This window comes from Dendrobates tinctorius, unplaced genomic scaffold (genome assembly GCF_039654945.1).
Source record: "Dendrobates tinctorius isolate UK_male_01 unplaced genomic scaffold, ASM3965494v1 ptg000008l, whole genome shotgun sequence".
In the NCBI taxonomy this organism is placed as follows: domain Eukaryota; kingdom Metazoa; phylum Chordata; class Amphibia; order Anura; family Dendrobatidae; genus Dendrobates; species Dendrobates tinctorius.
This window is the reverse complement of record NW_027361676.1, coordinates 26,809,228-26,825,063: the sequence shown is the minus strand read 5'-3', so window position 1 is coordinate 26,825,063 and position 15,836 is coordinate 26,809,228. Positions and strand designations below refer to the sequence as shown.

The 15,836-nt window shown below is 41.7% G+C and overlaps 1 protein-coding gene across 2 annotated transcripts in view; it reads right to left on the bottom strand.

Annotated features, from left to right (window-relative positions):
- The window catches only part of RXFP1 (relaxin family peptide receptor 1), a 548,429-nt gene that overhangs the window by 211,335 nt on the left and 321,258 nt on the right, over positions 1-15,836 (bottom strand). For both annotated transcript variants that reach the window (XM_073576626.1, XM_073576616.1), the window contains exon 3: positions 3,487-3,591. In XM_073576626.1, the coding sequence (XP_073432727.1) occupies positions 3,487-3,591 (105 nt within the window). The remainder of the gene's footprint in view (positions 1-3,486; positions 3,592-15,836) is intronic.

Here is a 15,836-nt window from a genome sequence, read left to right as displayed (position 1 = left end):
TTACATGTTGTAAAGGACCCCCTGAGTCTACCTCAATGCATCGATAGGAAAGAGTTTAGCTGTCTGTCAACTTGCTGTTTTTAAGCATAGCGCTAATGGTGCCAGAACATCATTCTCACTGACAGCTGGTTCCCTTAGTTAGGCAGCGGCTATCCGGCTGTCTTTCAGAAAGTCTTCGGAAGTCTGGCCTGGTCGACATAGTGGAGGGGAAAAGAAGCCACCACTTTGTAGACATCATGTCACAGGAGGCTTGTGAATCCCTGGCAAATGTGGTCTGGGCTGCTCTGAGCGGTGAAGAATGGTGCCGTGCACAACAATCAGGTAAGTTGCAATTGGCTGACTGTTAGTGCTTTGGTACATTTTTTGTTTTTTATAAAGTCGTTGATACCCTCTTTAACTACAAGGATCAACGATCTTCAAAATGTGGTGATCTGAAAGTTCTCTCTTTGCTCCATGGGCAGCAAGGAGGATACACAAAGTACCCATGATTTTTGTGTAAATGGGACAGCCGGGATAGTACTCCTCACGGGAACCAAAAAAGTTGGCCAATTAGATCATCTTTGCCACCTGGACTCAAGTACAAAGTTTAGGAAAGTTTAGTTGATCCCACTAAAGTTCTGCCACCACTCCACATTAAACGTGGACTGTTGAAGCAGTTTGTGAAAGTTTTACCGACAGAAGGAGAGACTTTTAAGTACTTGTGTGCCAAGTTTCAGGAACTATCCAAAGCAAAATTGAAGAAAAATGAAGGAAGGCATTTTTGTGGGTCCAAGTATTTGGAAACTCATGAAGGATGACGTGTTCAAAACAAAAATGATAGCTGTTTAGAAAAGGGTCTGAGATTCTTTTAATGAAGTTGTGAAGAAATTTCTAGGTAAATGTAAGGAGGTTGACCGGACCGTGGGTGCCTGCATGCCTGGTCCGGAACTAAAAAGGCTGCATCCTCTGTTTCCTGGGGGAAGCCTGAGAGAGGTGGACCTTCCCTTTCTGCAGGAGGAAAGGAGGAGAGATACGAGGCTTCCTGCTGACCGGAGGGGCCGAGGAGAGCCTAAAAAGAGCACACTGACACAGGGGTATAACAAGGAAAAGCGCGCGCTGCAGGAGGAGGTGGTGCCAAGTGAGTGCAGCGCGCAGAGCAGAGAAGAGCACGCTCTGCTTCCCCCACCAGAGAGTGCAGGCCCTGTGAGAGGCCGTGCTGCTGCTGTTCAGGAAAGAGATGTAGTGCTGGGGGGGATTAGCTGTGCCAGCAGAGCGGAGCATGCGGAGTGAAGCCAGGTGCCGTACACTATGAGACAGTGATTACCACACCCGCTCTGCCCAAGAGTGACTGCATAACTGACAGACCCACATGATAGGCATTCAGGTTCACCCCTTGTGGACCACCGACTGTCAGCTCCCCGCTACCCTCCACACTAGTAGGTTACCCCAGTTGAAGGCAGAGACTGCACTGAGTGTGCGACGCAGAGAGAGAGACGGACAGCTAGGCAAGAGACTGAATACTAAGGACTTGTGTACACCACGGAGCAAAGTCTCGTTCCAGCGGTATCTAACGTTGGACTCAGTACCTGGCCAGACATCGTTAGGTGTGGGAAATCTACCCGTCATACAGAGACTGCGATGAGACGACCTGCGCTGCTGTTGTTGGTGCCACCGTTGGATTTCCGCCTTTCAGAGACTCCATTGAGACAACCTGCGCCACTGTTGCCCCATTGCAACCCTGAACTTTCTCACAACAGAAGTCTACAGTCCAATAAGTTTTACCTCTTTATAACTGAACTCTCGTTTGTCCCTCACCTACCCTGCTATCCTCCCAGTTCTGCTCCATTCCGTACCGTCACCTTACAAACCCTCACTCCCTGCGTGGAGCACATCCCCCCTGTATATAAACCTGTTTAACCCTTGCTCTGCCTCCCCGTGCGTGACTGCATCCCGCGTTCCTGCAGGTTATTACATAACAACAAAAACCTAACATTTAAGTCCATCGTTGACATCATGCTGAAACGTTGCACAGTGTTGGATACTCTGAGGAATTTGAAGTTACTTTTCCTACATTCCTATTTGGACTACTTTCCTGAAAACCTTGGTGCAGAGAGCAAGGAGAAAGACTTCCTCAGGATACAAAGAGAAGGAACGACAAGACCAAGGTAGATGAAACGGTACTACTGCTGGATGCTTCACATAGAAAATCCGCCTGCCTTCTATAACAGAAAGGTATCAAGATAAGCTTTGAAGAGAAAGTGAAAAGGTGCAAGAATTCATTTCCAATAAAGTTGCAGAATGAATGTTCAATACATTTTTATATATAATTTTGTGTAAATTTTTGCTACAGTAAAATTTTTCTTGTTCATCTCACTTGAACGTAATTTCACCCTTGTTTTGTGCAAAATCCATGCGTAATGGTTAAAAATAGAAGTGTTGTTTTTTAAATCAGGGCATAAGAAAACATAAAAATCAGTTATAAAATTTGAAAAATTTTTCATGAACCCAAATTTTGCATACCTGTGTTATATTATGAAGAAAAGCTAGGTAAGGTATTGTCCCGAGGAAGAGGTCCTGCATGACCTTGAAACATGTTGACTATTAACCTGTTTTGAAATAAAGCTTTGAAAAATATTGTCTGCCATCCATCTTTATCAGCAGTGCAGATTTGGGCACACACCCGGTTTCACCAACTTCTATAATGAACGTTTTTACACTTAATGTGTATTCCTTCATTTCTACATTATCTTTCTCTGTTATAACTGAGATAATAGATTCTTTGTCCCATCTACACACTGAGGAAATTTGTGAACATTCCCATGCCCCTTCCTTCTGCTATCTCTATCTCAGAGTGAAGAGGGAGAGCAGAGAGAGCTGTCAGAACCCAGCAGAAGCAAAATGGTAGGAATTTTTTTTTAATGAAAACTATGAAGAAAGTTGCTTAATGGCTTAGCCCTAAAATATGAAATATTCCCTAATGATAGAATAGGGAATAACTTACTGCAGTCATACTCCCAGCGATTCTGACAGCAAGGCTCTAAAACCAAGAGGACTAGGCTTGGTAGAACCCCATGGTTGATGGAGGATTGCCTCTGCTCCATTCATTGCCTATGAGACTGCCGGAAATAGCCAAGCACAGCGCTTTATTGCTTCTACAGTCCCATAGACAATACATGTAGCATTTAAGAAGCAAATTAACAATAAAACAATCTGCATGACGATGCACACAGCCTTTAAGTAAATGTCCCCCATTATGCATAATTTTTGGTATTGTTCCTTTAAACACAACATAAATGTGTAAGGCTTTGCAGACCGATTTCTCTGCCTTGCTGTGAGGAAATATTAGCAGAAGCACAAGTCAATTATGCCCTCATTACAGAACCCCATCCTTTTATAAGGATATGCTTTACTGATTCCTTGTAGAAGATCTAGCATTTATGGCTGCTGTGAGATGTCTGAGCCTAAGCTACATGACGCTACTTTCAATGCAGTTAAATGTCCACTTACGGCACTGTGCTTCCTTCGTCTCCGAGTCATAGATATTCACACCAAGCTTCTCATAGTGCTTCTCAAAAAGCTTGTCAAGCTGCTGAGACCACCCATTGTTGTCTCCTGGAAGTGTCGGAAAAGAAAGACTAACTGTTATTATCCGTACATTACCAGAGAGCAAGATAAAGAAGACAGAATATATGAGGTAAATGAGGAAAATATTGCTCTTCATCTTTTTAGCAGACACTTCTTAGAAATGATTACTATCACATACTTCTATCTGTCAGTAGGATCAACCATCCTAAGCCGTCTATATGGGTGTTTAGGTCATAGGAAGCTGAATAAAATGATACCTTGATATCTGCGATTCAATGTCTTATTCCAGAAAAATCCATGTTTTTCTTATATGTACTCATAAAAGTGAGTACACCCAATACATATTTGTAAGCATTTTATTCTATCTTTTCATGGGACACCAGTAAAGATATGACACTTTGATACAATATAAAATGATCAGTGTACAGCTCGTATAACAGTGTAACTTTGGTGTGCCTAAATAATACACAGCCATTAATATTTTGTGGGCCACCATTATTTTCAAGCACTGCCTTAACTCTCTTGGGTATGGAGTTCACTAGAGCTTCACAGGTTGCCACTGGAATCCTCTTCCACTCCTCCATGATGATATCACGGAATTGACCAGAAGTGAGAGGTAACGGTCACAAGTTCTTAATACAAGTCTATGAGAGCCTGGTTCTGGCTCTCACAGACTTACGTTCAGAAGTGACTTCCAGTCTGCCCAGCAAACACTGTAGCGATCAGGCAGGGGATAACTAGAAGAAGACAACTGGAGCAGCCTTGATAACAGAAGAGGATGGTGACTGGTAAGTATTTTGCTAAGGGCAGGAATCAAACATTAGTGATACCACTCCACCAGTGAAAAAAAACAAAAAAAAACCAAACGCTGGAGTGGTGCTTTAAAGTAATTCTCCCAGCACTGACACTCCAGACTTCCCCTGGAAAGCCAAACCTAAAACTGACAACTGATCCATTAGAACAATCCCTAACATTGAAAGCATTCCAATTGCTGTGAAATAATAATAGATGTTTTCGGAGCCTTAACTTTTTGTCATGTCAAGGTGACCACGCAAGCACTGACTAAGGCTGGCAATATGATAAGTGCAGGGCCAGACTGGCCATCTGGCAATTCTGGCAAATGCCAGAAGGGCCTGTCTAGTCGTGGGCTGCCTTGTCTGCTGCGTTGTTAACAGAAACAGTGTTCTCAAGATACCCATACTGTTAAGAGTTGTGACGGAGCACAAAGTCGCTGATAACGTCACTTACCCCAGCAGGCTACGGGTATCATTAGAAATATTGGTCTTGTAGTAAGTCTTCCTTTCCTCCATCCAGGGCAATATTAGTAGTAATATATCCCATCTGGTGCTTGGGTACGGGAACAGCATAGGCCTGTGTGATTTCAAATGCCAGGGCTGAATTTCAGCCCCAGTCTGTACCTGGATTAATAGCGTTTTTTCAGATGACAGGTTCCCTTTAAAATGTCAGTATAGGCATACAAATAATATGCCTTGTAATGTGTCTGTGCCTACTGTACAGATATACAGACACTAGTGCATTGTAAAGAAAAAGCAAATCAAACACAGTAAACTTGCAGTTATGGCTGCAGAAGGGTTTGGTTTTTTTTCAGTATATACATATATTCATTATGTAAACTAGGGGGCAGGTCAGTGAGGAATCAGTGACCAGTCAGCAGTCTGCATTATGAATGCCTAATCAGAGCACCACATGAAGACCCCCCACAGGCTGCCCCAGAGCGCGAGCGTATCATTAACTCAAAACTGAAAATAAAGATTAAACAACAACCACAAGATGGATTTCATCAACCAAGGTATCATTTTAATCACAATACTGCTGAAAAGTTCCCTTTAAATACATGATTTAATAAAATATTTTTTTAACAGAAATCAAAATTCCTTGTGAGTATGCCTTTGGAGCGTAGAAGGAAACCAGAGTAGGCAGAGTCAGCGGCATAACGACTGCAGTTGCATAGGTCGCTGGGAACATTTCACGGTTAGAGGGAAGAATGGATTCAAGAAAATTTCAACAAATGCTTGATGCAAACATTACACCATCTATAAAAAAGCTGAAGCTGAAAAGAAGCTGAAGGTTTTACAATGACCCTCATAGTCCTCTGATCTGAAATCATTGAAAAACTTTGGCTAGACCTCAAAATACCAGTGCATGTCACACTACCCATAAATCTCACAGAACTGCAAGAATTTTCCAAGGAACAATGGGTGAAAATCCCTCAAAACATGAATTGAAAGACTCTCGTCTGACTACAAAAAGCATTTTACAAGCTGTGATACTTGTAAAAGCGGGTGCTACTAGGTACTAACCATGCAAGGTGCCGTAACTTTTGTATCAGCCTATTTGTAATTTTCCAAATGTGAAAAATGACTATATATACAGTATATATTTAAGTAAGTAAATGTGTCATCATCAACTTTAGACCTTTTAGAGATCATTTTATCTTCAACTTGTTTAACTGTTCCAAATAACAGTAATTTTGACCAGTAGTGTCCAAACCTTTACATACCAGTGTATATACCAGGATGGAGGACATAAATATATATTATAGGATGAGGCCAGGATGAGGGACATATATACCAGGATGGAGAACATATATGCTAGGAGAGAGTGGGGTGGTTGGGTCCAAATCTTGCACTGGGGCTCATTGTACTCTACTTAGACCACTGGCCAGAGAAAACACCCAAAAACATGGGTAGAACATACAACTCCATGCAGATGTTGTCTCTGGTCAAATTTGAACCAACGCTACAATGCAGTAGTTCTAACTGCGAGCCACTGCGCTGCTGATAAAATCCCCATAACTGGAACAATATGTCAAAACTGTATATACACTTATCAAAAATGGAACTGACAAAATAAATAGAAAGGAAGAGAGAATGAAGCCACATTCCAGTCAACTGGATGGCACCAGTGTTTGTGAGTAGTCCGTGTTCACTACACAGTGAGTGCCCTGTAATCACACCTTTACTGACCACGCTGACTGATGACTGCCCCTGATGCTGCCTCAATGACACCGATCATGATGTCATTCTTATCCCCTCTACAGTATGTAGTTTATTTTATCTGTTAGTAGTGATGAACAGGAAAGAGAATATAACTTAACTAGCTGAAGAGCCCGGCGTTGCCTGGGCATAGTAACCAACTGTGGTTAGTTATAACAAATTATAATGATTATATTGCACATAAAAACATTTCACATCATATATTCAACACTACAGATTGGCAACACAAATTAACTAAACGATTACCCAAGTATTGATAGTATTTTATTTTCAACTCATTCAAGAGCCTTTTGATAAACAACATTTTTGGTTTTTCCTTTCGGTGCAAAGATGAACAGATTTTTGAACAGACCACGTAAAGTTGACCATGAGAAAAGCATGGAGATTGCAAATTGATCCCTACTACTTTCAAGGACTGTCCCTGAGCATTGTTAATGGACATTGCAAATAGCAGTTGAACTGGAAACTGAAGGCGTTTAAAATCAAAAATCAAATCAGATGGAATGAGTGGAATTCTTGGAATGAAAATGTCCTCTCCTTTGGCACATCCTGTTTCTGAGCTGTGTATCTAACCCTATCCTGTGTGATACTTTCTGCTGAGCTGTGTATCTAATCCTATAGTGTGATACTGACTGCTCAGCCGTGTATCTAATCCTATCCTGTGTGATACTGACTGCTGAGCAGTGTATCTAATCCTATCCTGTGTGATACTGACTGCTGAGCTGTGTATCAGTCACGGTCACGTGTGTCTGGATGCAGCGAGTACTGCAAAGCGAACCCATGACACGCGTGACCCTGGATACACCGCCTCCAGTAGGGCGAATTTAAATAATAAAACGTGCAGCTGGATACACCGCCTCCAACTGGCGAATTTAGGTAATACACGTTATATACAAAGTAGTCTGGAAACCCCGCCTCCAGTAAGACGAATTTAAATAATAAAGGGGAAACCTGGGTAACAATAACAATGGTGGGCCCTGCGATAGGGAATAGGGACGTGGAGACCTCCTGTACTCCCCTGAGCCAGTGTCCCTGCACTCCTAAGTTCCCTATGCCGGTTCCGCACCGGGCAATGCACGCATACCTCAAACCCTGACTCGCCCTGCACCTAAACTCTCACTAGGGAATTGGTCGGTGCGGAAACTAATCCCACCACTGCAATAAACACACATAAGGGAAAATGACAATACAGGGGGATCATCACTTAGCTTTGCTCTGTTGCGTACGCTCCTAGCAACAGAGCCCACCACCTGCGTGCATCTTCTCCTCCACCCGGAACCATCACCATAACCGGATCCATGACCATAGTGCAGCCTTGGAGCAGAGTCCACCACCAGTTGCAGCTGCCCAGTAACAGAGTCCCAAAGATGAGTTCAGCTTCTGCCAAAAAGTCCAGCATGCATGAGTTCCACTACTCTGCCAATAAGTCCAGCATGCTTGAGTCCAATTTTCAGCAACCAAGTCCAGCATGCTGAGTACAACTCTCACCATAGTCGCCACTCCACCAAGCCATGCAAGCACTTCCTGCTGACACCATAAACTGCGACTCCACCACGCCATGCCAGCCCTTCCTGCAGACCACATCGTTGGACTCCACCAATCCATGCCAGCACTCCTTGCAGACTCCAAAGCAGCCACTCGTCCCCTCTGGCTGGGCTGCCCAGGACTCTAGCTCCGCTCCATCTTTCACCCAGGCTTCCTTGTAAATGATTAACTATCAATATCACCAACAGTGATTGAAAACACCTGACACTCTTTTATAGAGCATCACACCTGATTTGTAATACGTGCACATTAAAACTAAACTGTAATACCACTCACCACCACCGGGGCAACTTAGAACAAACAACACCACGTGTAATAATTCTAATGGCCACCGGGGGCAATCAACCCACTTTGGCACCAAGCCAAAGGATAAAAAGTTCACTTTGTCCATTTACTTATCAGATCCACATTGGATCATTACAGTATCTAATCCTATCCTGTGTGATACTGTCTGCTGAGCCGTCTATCTAATACTATTCTGTGTGATACTGTCTGCTGAGCCGTGTATCTATTCCTATCCTGTGTGATACTGACTGCTGAGCTGTGTATCTAATCCTATCCTGTGTGATACTGACTGCTGAGCCATGTGTCTAATCCTCTCCTGTGTGATACTGACTGCTGAGCTGTGTATCTAATCCTATCCTGTGTGATACTGACTGCTGAGCCATGTATCTAATCCTATCCTGTGTGATACTGGGCTCCCCCTGCAGTCTGTATCAGAGGGTGGTCTGTGTTGGCACGGTAATAAATTGTGTTATTTCCAGCTTTACAGAAGGACGATACCACCATAGAAATCATAAGAATAAAATTGTTTGGTGAATTGGAACGCGCGGGGTTGAAATTTTGCCTCACAACATAGCCTATGACGCTCTCGGGGTCCAGACGTGTGACTGTGCAAAATTTTGTGGCTGTAGATGCAACGGTGCAGATGCCAATCCTAGACATACACACATACATACATACAAACATACACACACACACACACATTGAGCTTTATATATTAGATTTTCTCCCTGCAGCAGCATTTCCTACTAGATTGCTGCGCATGTTTAAAATAGTATTTACCTGCATATTACCTCTATGAATGCAAATAAATACTATATTTTTGGCTAAAGGTTCCCTTTAAACAGAAATATTTGGAACATTATCAGGGAGGAAAGCAACTTGAAATCTAGTGCCATTTAATGGATATAACAATCCTAAAAGTCAATATCATCCATTTGATGAACCTTGCCATGTGATTTAGGTAAAGAAGCCAAACTAGACACTTTATTAGGTGCTACTTCCAACAGGTGGCACTAGATTTCCAATAATTACTGGAATAGACTTAAAGTGAGTGGCACTCACCACTGGTGCATTATTTAGTGCTTTTTTATTCCAAAATCATATGGGAATACAAAGTGAAAACACACAAACTTGGCTTCAGCTGTTTCGCATCTAATTACGCTTCATTTGGCCCTCAATAGAGGGCACTAGACTTCCTGTTCTCTTCCTCTCTGAAGAGGCAATTTCCATATTTAAATTCCAAGAGGAGCATTGCATGGCCTATAATTCTCTTTACACCAGCTTGGTGCTGTCCACAAGAATTTTTTTTCCCCTTTAGAACATTGAGGCTATGTGCCCACGTTAGCGTTTAAAACCTGACACAAAACCGGACTCATTCCCAGAAAACGCACGTTTTATTTCCACGCGTTTTTGATGCTTTTTTTTCCGTGCATCTTCTGGACACATAGGAAATAGTTAAAAACGCGGACTTATGCAGAAAATAATGAACATGCTGCGTTTTTAGCCGCTAAGCGTTTCCTTTTTGGGAAAAAACGCATGAATTGGCACAAAAAGGCCAAAATGCATTAAAATGAATGGGAAGCTTATTTTAAGCGTTTCTGAAGCATCTGATCCGGCACAAACGCATCAAAACACTTAAAAAAACGCAACGTGTGCACACAGCTTGACAAGCACTAAAACAACTTGCCTGTGTTTAACCATCAAAATACTGGTGACAGGTTCCCTTTAAGTCAATGTATTATAGAAATGTTTTCTTTTTTCTACATTGCTTTGATTGTGGGTTCTGGCACCTTTGTTGGATTTCATCAAAAATTATTTTTCTTCTATTTTTAGGACAGCAACAATATAATTTACTATTGCAATTATATTTTTTATCCTACTGGCATTCATAGATGTTTTCATGAACTGTTGTCTAGGTATTAACCCTAGCTGAATAACTGGTGCTGTAGGCAATATGTCATCAATCATATATGTCATCAGTATTACTAGTTTCATTCCGTGAGCGCTTGTTTTCATAGGCATATACATATATTCAAGTCCAGAACATGAGCTTCATTCCTGCGAGCCCATGAACCTGTCAAATGGTGAAATATGAAGCGGATCATGGTTTGTCCTTTTTTAAAATTCTAGTCATACATAAAAAAAAAATTGAGTTTTGATTTTAACCCCTTCCTAACGGAATAGCAGTTTTTTTTTTCCTTTTTTGAGTGTCCCCTTCTTCAGTAAGCCAAATGTTTTTGCATTATTCCGTGAACACAGCTGTTTGAAGACTTGTTTTTTTCAGGACAAGTTGAGGTTTTTTTTGCTTTTTTTATAACTGGATAGTTAGTGATTTTCTAATAGAAATTTACAGAATGAAATCACGCCAAAATACAATGCACGTAAACTTTCAATGCAAATCAGTTAGCAAACATAATACAGACCAGTATAATTGACAAGACAGTGACACACGAAGAAGGGAAGGAGAAATGATCCCTGGGAAAGATGGCACATTTTGCTGATTATATATCGATATTAAGCCTTCTGAGCCCAGTATACATCCCACCGATTCCTCACTGCTTCAAAACTTTCAAACGTGTTATTTATTAACCCCTTCACCCCCAAGGGTGGTTTGCACGTTCATGACCGGGCCAATTTTTACAATTCTGACCACTGTACCTTTATGAGGTCATAACTTTGGAACGCTTCCATGGATCCTGGTGATTCTGACATTGTTTTCTCGTGACATATTGTACTTCATGTTAGTGGTAAAATTTCATTCAAATAACTTGCGTTTATTTGTGAGAAAAATGGAAATTTGGCGAAAATTTTTAAAATTTCGCAATTTTCCAACTTTGAATTTTTATGCCCTTAAATCACAGAGATATGGCACCCAAAAAAAACTTGATAACTAACATTTCCCACAGGTTTACTTTACATCAGCACAATTTTGGAACCAAAATTTTTTTTTGTTAGGAAGTTATAAGGGTTAAAATTTGACCAGCGATTTCTCATTTTTACAACACCATTTTATTTTTACGGACCACATCACATTTGAAGCCACTTTGAGGGGTCTATATGATAGAAAATACCCAAAAGTGACACCATTCTAAAAACTGCACCCCTTAAGGTGCTCAAAACCACATTCAAGAAGTTTATTAACCCTTTAGGTGCGTCACAGGAATTTTTTTGAATATTTAAAAAAAATGAACATCTAACTTTTTTTCACAAAAAAAATACTTCAGGTTCAATTTTTTTTATTTTACCAAGGGTAACAGGAGAAATTGGACTGCAAAAGTTATTGTGCAATTTGTCCTGAGTATGCTGATACCTGATATGTGGGGGGAACGACTGTTTCGGCGCATGGCAGAGCTCAGAATGGAAGGAGCGCCGTTTGACTTTTTCAATGCAAAATTGTCTGGAATTCAGATCGGACGCCATGTCACGTTTGGAGAGTCCCTGATGTACCTAAACAGTGGAAACCCCCTACAAGTGACCCCATTTTGGAAACTAGACCCCCCAAGGAACTTATCTAGATATGTGGTGAGAACTTTGAACCCACAAGGGCTTTACAGAAGTTTATAACGTACAGCGGTACAATTAAAAAATCATATTTTTTCCACAAAAATGATCTTTTCACCCCAATTTTTATTTTCCCAAGGGTAACAGGACCCTAAAAGTTATTGTGCAATTTGTCCTGAGTACTCTGATACCCCACATGTGGGGGTAAACCACTATTTGGGCGCATGGCAGAGCTCAGAAGGGAAGCAGCGCCATTTGACGTTTTTGGCTGGAATTGAGATCGGACATCATGTCGTGATTGGAAAACCCCTGATGTACCAAAACAGTGGAAACCCCCCATAAATGACACCATTTTGTAAACTAGACCCCCCAAGGAACTTATCTAGATGTGTGGTGAGAACTTTGAACCCCCAAGGGCTTCACAGAAGTTTATAACATAAAGCCGTGCAATTAAAAAATCATATTTTTTCCACAAAAATGATCTTTTCACCCTCAATTCTTATTTTCCAAGGGTAACAGGACCCTAAAAGTTATTGTGCAATTTGTCCTGAGTACGTTGATACCCCACATGTGGGGGTAAACCACTATTTGGGCGCATGGCAGAGCTCGGAAGGGAAGCAGCGCCATTTGACGTTTTTGGCTGGAATTGAGATCGGACACCATGTCGCGATTGGAAAACCCCTGATGTACCTAAACAGTGGAAACCCCCCACAAATGACACCATTTTGTAAACTAGACCCCCAAGGAACTTATCTAGATGTGTGGTGAGCACTTTGAACCCCTCAGTGCTTCACAGAAGTTTATAACGCCCAGGCATGAAAATAAAAAATTCGTATTTTTTCCACAAACATGATTTTTAGTCACCATTTTTTTATTTTCCCAAGGGTACCAGGAGAAATTGAACCCCAAAAGTTGTTGTCCAATTTGTCCTGAGTATGCTGATACCCCATATGTGGGAGAAAACTACTGTATGGGCACACGTCGGGGCTCGGAAGGGAAGTAGTGACGTTTTGGAATGCAGACTTTGATGGAATGGTCTGCGGGTGTCATGTTGCCTTTGGAGAGCCCCTAATGTACCTAAACAGTGGAAACCCCCCACAAATGACCCCATTTTGAAAACTAGACCCCCTAAGGAACTTATCTAGATGTGAGGTGAGCACTTTGAACCCCCAAGGGCTTCACAGAAGTTTATAATGCCCGAGCATGAAAATAAAACAATCATATTTTTTCCACAAACATGATCAATTAGTCCCCAATTTTTTTATTTTCCCAAGGGTAACAGGAGAAATTGAACCCCAAAAGTTGTTGTCCAATTTGTCCTGAGTACGCTGACGCCCCATATGTGGGAGAAAACTACTGTATGGACACACGTCAGGGCTCGGAAGGGAAGTAGTGACGTTTTGGAATACAGACTTTGATGGAATGGTCTGCGGGTGTCATGTTGACTTTGGAGAGCCCCTAATGTACCTAAACAGTGGAAACCCCCCACAAATGACCCCATTTTGAAAACTAGACCCCCTAAGGAACTTATCTAGATGTGAGGTGAGCACTTTGAACCCCCAAGGGCTTCACAGAAGTTTATAATGCCCGGGCATGAAAATAAAAAAATCGTATTTTTTTCACAAACATGATCAATTAGTCCCCAATTTTTTATTTTCCCAAGGGTAACAGGAGAAATTGAACCCCAAAAGTTGTTGTCCACTTTGTCCTGAGTACGCTGACGCCCCATATGTGGGAGAAAACTACTGTATGGACACACGTCAGGGCTCGGAAGGGAAGTAGTGACGTTTTGTAATGCAGACTTTGATGGAATGGTCTGCGGGTGTCATGTTGCCTTTGGAGAGCCCCTAATGTACCTAAACAGTGGAAACCCCCCACAAATGACCTCATTTTGGAAACGAGACCCCCTAAGGAACTTATCTAGATGTGTGGTGAGCACTTTGAACCCCCAAGGGCTTCACAGAAGTTGATAATGCCCGGGCATGAAAATAAAAAAATCGTATTTTTTCCACAAACATGATCAATTAGTCCCCAATTTTTTCATTTTCCCAAGGGTAACAGGAGAAATTGGACCCCAAAAGTTGTTGTCCAATTTGTCCTGAGTACGCTGACACCCCATATGTGGGAGAAAACTACTGTATGGACACACGTCGGGGCTCGGAAGGGAAGCAGTGACGTTTTGGAATGCAGACTTTGATGGAATGGTCTGCGGGTGTCATGTGCGTTTGGAGAGCCCTGATGTACCTAAACTATTGAAACTCCCCACAAGTGACCCCATTTTGGACACTAGACCTCCCCACGGAACTTATCTAGATGTGGGGTGAGCACTTTGAACCCCCAGGTGCTTCACAGAAGTTTATAACGCTCGGACGTGAAAATAAAAAAATCATTTTTTTCCACAAAAATGATATTTTTGCCCCCAATTTTTTATTTTCCTAAGGGTAACAGGAGAAATTGGACCCCAAAAATTGTTTTGCAATTTGTCCTGAGTAGGCTGATACCCTACATATGGGGGTAAAACACTGTTTGGGCGCATGTCAGAGCTTGGAAGGGAAGGAGCACCATTTGACTTTTTCAACTCAGAATTGGCTGGAATTGAAATCAGACGCTATGTTGCATTTGGAGAGCCCCTGATGTGCCCAAACAGTGGAAACCCCCAATTCTAACTCCAACCCGAACCCCAACACACCCCTAACCCTAATCTCAGCCCTAACCCTAACCCTAGCCCTAACCCTAGCCCTAACCCTAGCCCTAACCCTAGCCCTAGCCCTAACCCTAGCCCTAGCCCTAACCCTAACCCTACCCTAACCCTAGCCCTAACCCTAATGGAAAAATGGAAATAAATACATTTTTTTTATTTTATTATTTTTCCCTAAGGGGGTGATAACGGGGGGTTTGATTTACTATTTATGGCAGTTTTTATGTTTGGCGGCTGTCGCACGCTAAAAGACGCTTTTTATTGTAAAAATAGTTTTTGCATCACCACATATTGAGAGCTATAATTTTTCCGTATTTTGACCCACTGAGTCATGTGAGGTCTTATTTTTTGCGGGACAAGTTGACGTTTTTATTGGTACCATTTTCGGGCATGTGACATTTTTTGATCGCTTTTTATTCTGATTTTTTGGGACGCAGAATGAACAAAAACCAGCGTTTCATGAATTTCTTTTGGGGGGGGTTCGTTTACACCGCTCCGCGTGCGGTAAAATTGATAAAGCGGTTTTATTCTTCGGGTCAGTACGGTTACAGCGATACCTCATTTAGGTCGTTTTTTATGTTTTGTCGGTTTTATGCAATGAAAACTATTTTATATAAAAAATAATCATTTTTGCATCGCTTTATTCTGTGAGCTATAACTTTTTTATTTTTTCACTGATGATGCTCTGTGGTGGCTCATTTTTTGCGGGACAAGATGACGTTTTCAGCGGTACCATGGATATTTATATGCGTCTTTTTGATCGCGCGTTATTACACTTTTTGTTTGGCGGTATGATAATAAATCATTATTTTTTGCTTCGTTTTTTATTTTTTAAGGGGTTCGCTAAAGGGGTTAACTAATGGGACAGTTTTATAGGGCGGGTCGTTACGGACGCGGCCATACCTAATATGTGTACTTTTATTGTTTTTTTTTTTTTTGTTTTCAAAAAATGGATTTATTTGGGGGAATATTTTTTTTTTTTTGTAATTTATTTGGCGATTTTTTTAAAATTATTTTATCACTTTTTTTTAATTTTTTTTTTACTTTATTAAATAGTCCCAGGTGGGACATCACTGTTCTGTGACAGATCGCTGATCTGTCACATCACAGATCACTGTGACAGATCAGCAATCTGTCACAGGCAGTGCACAAGGCTTCCTCATGCCTGCGCTTTGCAGGCACTGAGGAAGCCAGCTTCCTGCAGGCCCCCGAAGGCCCTCGTCGCC